The 6873-nt window shown below is 41.2% G+C and overlaps 1 protein-coding gene across 1 annotated transcript in view; it reads left to right on the top strand.

The window, feature by feature from the left end:
• The window catches only part of GARS1 (glycyl-tRNA synthetase 1), a 45834-nt gene extending 39377 nt beyond the window's left edge, over positions 1 to 6457 (top strand). Inside the window, exons 14-17 of the mRNA XM_080818320.1 lie at positions 1111 to 1220; positions 3853 to 3946; positions 4630 to 4820; positions 6170 to 6457. Of these exons, the coding sequence (XP_080674446.1) occupies positions 1111 to 1220; positions 3853 to 3946; positions 4630 to 4820; positions 6170 to 6295 (521 nt within the window). The 3' untranslated portion in view covers positions 6296 to 6457. The remainder of the gene's footprint in view (positions 1 to 1110; positions 1221 to 3852; positions 3947 to 4629; positions 4821 to 6169) is intronic.
• Positions 6458 to 6873: the final 416 nt, after the last annotated feature.

The following is a 6873-nucleotide window of genomic DNA, read 5'->3' on the forward strand; positions in this document are numbered from 1 at the left end:
TGCCCTGGGGCTTTTTAGTTGCTCTGGTTCAGAACTGTGCTTCATCATGGCTTGGGTGACCCAGGAGGATGGGCAGGAGATGCTTTGGTCATGTTATTCTTATTCTTATTCTTATTCTTATTTATTTATTTATTTATTTGGCAGACAGAGATCAGAAGTAGGCAGAGTGGCAGGCAGAAAGAGAGGAGGAAGCAGGCTCCCCGCCCAGCAGAGAGCCTGACGCGGGGCTCGATCCCAGGACCCCGGGATCATGACCTGAGCTGAAGGCAGAGGCCTTAACCCACTGAGCCACCCAGGCACCCCTATGCCTATTCCTTATCACAGACAAAAGAAACAGCCTGTCTTTTCTTCCACATATGTGAATTTTTGGTTCTACTTCTCTCATTTCCCTTGAAACAAACTATCCAAGATTAAGGTCAGTTACCTTAGGCCCAGTGCTTAGCAGTCCTTCCTTTCTGAATAATAAGTATTAATGAATCCATTTCCTCTGTGTAGCACAGATATAGCCTCCCCATGTGAAGCCTCTGGTAAATGTCTTTGACTGAGTGCAGATCACCAAGCAAACTCTTCTCTGAGGGCTTCCTGACCCCAGAACCTTGGGAGTACGATGGCAATAACTTGACTTTCTTAAAGAGTTCTCATCAAGATAGCAAGATAAAAAGTAATCCACAAAGCATGTGATTGTGTGTAGGATTGTGTGTAGGAATCTATGGTGGTAGATTTCTCATTCTAGCAAAGTCTTACAAAAGCTGGAGAGTTTTCATGCTTTCTAGATGATGGAGTAGCTGCTGTTGCTCAAAGCTTAGCAAGTGTGGTGTACTTGGTGTACATAGTATGCTGTGGCACACTACAGAAGGAACACTCTGGTACCTTATTTCAGTTTTATGCTGTATAAACAAAGAATTTGGTGAAAAATGTTAAAGGCATCATATTTCCTATTGGCAAATAGTTCTAAGGAATGTTCTGACTTATTTGTCCTGATGTATAGGATCAATCAAGTCCATCTAGAAAAGAGAACTTCTTAGTGCTGATAAGAATTGTTGGGAGAGGACCCACAATGCATTATGCAGGGTTGGAGAGAATGTTACTGGATTTCTATCTCTTTTGCAGTGGAAGAAGTTGTTCCGAATGTAATTGAACCCTCCTTTGGCCTGGGCAGGATCATGTATACAGTATTTGAACATACATTCCATGTACGTGAGGGAGATGAGCAGAGAACGGTAAGTTGTCTTGGATAGTATGCTATTCTCTCACAGTGTCAGGGCATGAAGTTTACTGAAGTACATTATTAAGATGACTCTGGAATGAATGATTAGTTACCGAATGTACTAGCGGCATTAACATTCATTCATCTTTGCTTAACTGTTTACAAAGTGAAAACTTTCTTCTGTTAGCTCATTGAGCTTTGGAATATGTAGGTCATTGGGGTTGTTTCAATTGCCTGGTGCTCTTTATTCTGAGACAGAGCATATTACGATAGGGGAACTATCTGTATTGTGTCAATGGAAGATACTGGCACTTTCTGGATATACTCATGTTTTCAGAAAATTGGGAAGAAGGGGATGGCTCATAGAATTTGGACAAACCAAATAACTGTATCTATGCATTGGTGAAGGGTTAAAGGGTACTTTCTCAAAACTGCACAAAATTCAGGGACTTTTGGGGTTAAGCTTCTCGTCCAGTGGTACTGATTCATATAGGTCTGAGACCCAGGGATCTATATTTTCTTAAAAGAACCCCAAGTGATGCCAGTGGAGAGTAAATTGGGCAGTGGTTTTTGGGAGATAGCCTTTCCTGGCATTCAAGTTCTGTTAAAGGTAAATATTTCTAAGAAGTCTTCATTAACTCCCACACACTGTCTTTTGGCCCTGATGCTTCTGAATCACTGCTCCATGCCTTGCACTTTATCTCTTCGTTCTGCCTTATTCCACGTTTCTCACCTCGCCACTGCCTGTAGAAATTACACTCTTGTCGTTTATGGGCACAGATTTCCAGGAAAATCAGTTCGAAGACTGGCTAGAGTGGAGAGGTTGTATATGCCAAATAAAGTGAATGAAACATTCTTATCTGCATGACCATTCTGGGCTGTGTGTATGTGATGTGAGACATCAGCTCTGTAGTTCTTTGTAGGACATTTAACCTTGAAGAATAGACTCATGAGTTCTTGGTGCCAGTGTTTTAAAAAGTCTGACATACTCTTATGTCATAATGTAGCTAATAAACCTACTGTCTTATTCTCTGCCGTAATTGCATCTTCATTTCCTGACATTTAAGGAATAGCTTTTCATTCATTCAGCGGATCATAAGAACCTGGTCTGTACACCAGATGTATAAATAAAGGCATGGTTATTCTTGAGGACTGGTGGCACACTCAAAGTGTTCTTTTAGATACCAAGTTTGCTTCAAGCCTTTTCTGTTTATTTTTCTAATAAAAAGGTCTTTAAAGAGTATTTTAGCTGTTTCTCTGAATCTAACAATATTGATATAACCAGAACTTTAATAGAAATTTTATAAGGGCTAAGCAAGAACAAATTAGTGACAGTGTTTTATGAATGACATAGAGATTACCTTCTGAATAGAAATTTGATTAGACTCTGAGAAGCCAGAAATGTTTCTAAATTTTTATCACATAGCTCCTTAATCCATTTTCCTATGAATTTGGTATAAAAACATTGCCAGTGAGATTGAAAAAAATATTTTTCTATAAAGGCAGTTCCTCCCTTCTCTCTCACCAGATAGAGAGGAGTGGAATTCTGAGTGTTCTGTGGTTCGGGCATCCGTGGAGTCTAAGGGGTTACAGTGGGGATAGTCACCACTGCTTGGCATTTAAGGCTAATGAGGCTTTTGAGGGACTCAGTTGGAATCCATGTCAGTGATTTTTATGGGACCTGTTCATTCAGAGTTCCATATTCTTGCCTTCCTGTGGGCCTTTTATACAAATTTTATTTAAAAACTGGGTTCAGCTCTTATTTCCAACTGAAAGCAGTAGACTAGTTTGCTTTCCACAGAATATCTTTGCTGTCTTTATTTCTTAGTAACTCTGAAGCCTACTTGAGGAGCAGTTTAAGAGGTTTGTACTTTTCAGTAGAGGTATACAAAGCATCTCTTTTGGTTTCACCCTATTCCTTTTGGATATACATTTGCAAACTAATTAAATTTTTCTGCCTTACCTGGTTACTAAGGCTCATAGGCCCTTCAGCGATGCTGAATTTCTTTTTTTTTTTTTTAAAGATTTTATTTATTTATTTGACACACAGAGAGAGATCACAAGTAGGCAGAGAGGCAGGCAGAGAGAGGGGGAAGCAGGCTCCCCGCTGAGTAGAGAGCCCGATGCGGGGCTCTATCCCAGGACTCTGAGACTATGACCCAGGCAGAAGGCAGAGGCCCAACCCACTGAGCCACCCAGGGGCCCTGCGATGCTGAATTTCTTAAAGGACAGGGTTGGGTTTTGGTTTTCGGCACTGCCACTTACTATTTGATGATTTGACAGGAGCTTCTCTAGGGGTCTCCACGGAAAGAAGTAAGGCTTTTATGTGGTACCAGAAATGACCATCTCATATGGTAGCTTTCTGAATGCTTTCACATCATTCAGCTTTGTACAGACATGTGAAGTAAGAGTGGATGGGAGGTACCTGTGTTTAGGTGGAGAGACTGAGATCCAGAGTTCACTAAGGCAGTTCGGATTTAGAGCTGAAAACCACATCCTTCTGGGTCTGATTACCGTGCTTTTTCTTTGTCACATTGCTTTTCAAATCATGTTTTCTGGTATTTTGATAATGAAATTTGAACATTAATATTTAGATATTTATAAACGAATGTCTTTGGATTTCTTTCTTTTTTTAAAACATGCAGTTCTTCAGTTTCCCTGCTGTAGTAGCTCCATTCAAATGTTCGGTCCTGCCACTGAGCCAAAACCAGGAGTTCATGCCATTTGTCAAGGAATTATGTAAGCAAATCCAGTTGGGTAATCTCTAGGGGAACACTATCAAGTAGACTGAATTTTAGGAAATATATATTTTTTTCAATAAAAATATGTACTGAATAAAGAGTAAATAAATCTAAGTGATTTTAGCTTCTGCCCTTACTTCTATAAGAGGGTGTGTGCTTGTTCAGAATGTTTCCTCCTAGCATTTGAATTAGTCAGGGTAGGACCCAAGGGTCAGATTTAAAATATCCTTGCTTCTGCTCTTGACCCTGGCATTGCTCCCTTAATTGGGGGAATCCTCGTTGGGGGTTAACCATCCTAGTGGATCTGCACCCACTGGACCCACAGCACTGAACGGGTACCTAGTGGTCCTGTGGTGAGGCTCACTGACTTCAGAGTTGGGAAGTGGGAAGAGTACATTGAGTTGCTTGGGGTCATGCAAGTAGAGGTGGGGGAGTCTGGACAGGACCTCCTGGCCTTGGCTCTTACTCTGATACTCATTCTGCAGCTGTGTGAGATATAGGTAGGAGCTATAATGAGGCACTTAGTAAATTTTGGTGATTTTTCTTTCTTTTGCAACTGTTACTTATTGTACTCTTGTCTTAGTCTCTTTTATAAGCTCCTGATCTTGTATGACAACATGTAGATGACATTGGGCCTTTGTTCATTTTTTATTTTTAATTTACTTAATTTATTTTGGATAGCGGAAGCCCTGACCAGAAATGGCGTCTCTCACAAAGTAGACGACTCCTCTGGGTCTATTGGAAGACGCTACGCCAGGACTGATGAGATTGGCGTGGCTTTTGGCATCACCATTGACTTCGATACAGTGAACAAGACCCCCCACACGGCAACTCTGCGGGACCGAGACTCCATGCGGCAGATTAGAGCAGAGGTGGCTGGCCTTGTCTTTGGCATTTTTAGTCTTAGAAATATATCCTGGTTTCTTCTGATTTGACCTGTATTTTGTTGTGTCTATGCTCCCCACTCCTTTTTTTTCCTTTGAATTTTAATCATAGGCTTCTATCAGACAGAGCACAGATTCTCAGATCCCCTTGGTTTAATTATGAAAATACCCATTAACAGTTATCTAATGTTTTATAACCATTTGGCTCACTCTGGGCTCATTCTCCAGCAGTTTGCTTTTATGTAGTTGTTTATTTGGGCAAGAGAAGTGTGATCCCAAGTGGTTGCTGCCATAGTTTTATTGCCAGGCTTTGGGGGGCTTTGACAGTTTTACTTTTATATTTCTATACAAATGTATACATATGTGTGGATACCTATGTATGTATAAACTTTTCCTGTGAATCCATTCAAAATAGCCAATAATGTTTCAGTAATTTTACTTAATGGGAAGGGATAATGGAGATGGGAATAGTTCAGAAGGGGAAGGAAAGAACACCCACTAATTGACAACTGCCTGACTAATTAATTTTGAGCAGAGGTTTTATTTAGCGTGCCTGTTATGTACTTAGCTTGCTACAGAGAGTTAATAATAGGAAAACAGAAGTAAAAGACTGCATTTTTTCCAGAGGTGTTTATAGTCTAATTTGGAAGTTAAAGATTTCTGGTTTGTCTTTTTACAAAGGCAGATCTGGCTACTCTGGAACTACATTCTCACCTGATAGTGGTTCTCAGAGTGTGGTCCCTGGACCAGCAGCATTCACATCACCTGGAATTTTGTTAAATAAGCAAACTCTTCAGCCCAGACCTACTGAATCAGAAACAGGTGGGGTGGGAGGTTGGAAACTGACAGAGAGTGGGCATGACATGACCCCTGGATGATTCTGATGCACGCTCAAGTTTAGGAACTGCTGCTGAGTGGTAGCCAGTGTTTAGTTGTGACGTGGGAACAGCTGACCGTCTTGGTCAGGGTGCTCCGGTTTGCCAGTCTCCCTCACTCGCTCCTTGATTAGCTTCCCTTCTTAGAGTTAAAGTTAATGCTCACAAAGTAGCTTCAGGTGGCAGCTACTTAGAATAATTAGGAAAGGCTTATGGGAGAATTGAGTGATCCAGGGGAGCTGGTAGACATTCTGGGTGGGAAGAAAAGCATGAACCCAGGCCTGGGAGAGAAGTGAGTAGAAGTAAGTGAGGAGGCTTTAGTAGGAGGAACCAGTTTGCAGAGGAATCTTGTCATTATTTAGACACCCATCTGCTCTCTGTAAGGTCTCCTGAGTTCAGGGTCTATCTTTCGACAGTCTAATCAAGTTTGTTGATTCTTGGAATTCTCTTTCATTTCCTCAGGTCTCCGAACTGCCCAGTGTAGTCTGCGATCTGGCCAACGGCAGCATCACGTGGGCTGACGTGGAGGCCAGGTATCCTGTCTTTGAAGGGCAAGAGACTGGTAAAAAAGAGACAATCGAGGAATGATGACAATTTTGGTGACTTTTGACCACTTGCCCTAATAAAAAAATAGCTCTTATCATGCCCACTTTACAAACAGCATTGCAATTACTCCTGGGGACTGCATTTTATCCTCAGTGGCTGCCTGATCTGACCCCCACAATTAAAGTTGAAGAAATTCTGAACAAACTTGGAATCCATTTGCTCATGTTTCTGCATTTTCAGCAAAGCTGTTTTTTTCCCACCTTTGAATCGATATGCTCATGACTTAATGTTAAACGCGGTTAATACTTTTTTTTTTCAATTAACAGCTGTATCGGGGTAAAATTTACATTTCATAAATCTCACCAGTTTTAAGTGTCCAATTCGGTGATGCTTAATGTATTTACAGAATGGTGCAGCCATCACTGCAATCCAATTTTAGACTGTTTCCATCACTCTGGAAAGAAGTTACATGTACATGTAGCATCACTGTCTAATCCAACCCCAGTCCCGAGCAGCCACTTACCTACTTTGTCTCTCTAGATTTGCTTTTTCTGCTCTTTTTCTTTCTCTGAGAAAGTGGTGTAATGTGTTAAAGAGATAGCGTTCCCTCAGCCGCTGGA

The sequence above is a fragment of the Martes martes genome (assembly GCF_963455335.1).
Source record: "Martes martes genome assembly, chromosome: 11".
Lineage (NCBI taxonomy): Eukaryota > Metazoa > Chordata > Mammalia > Carnivora > Mustelidae > Martes > Martes martes.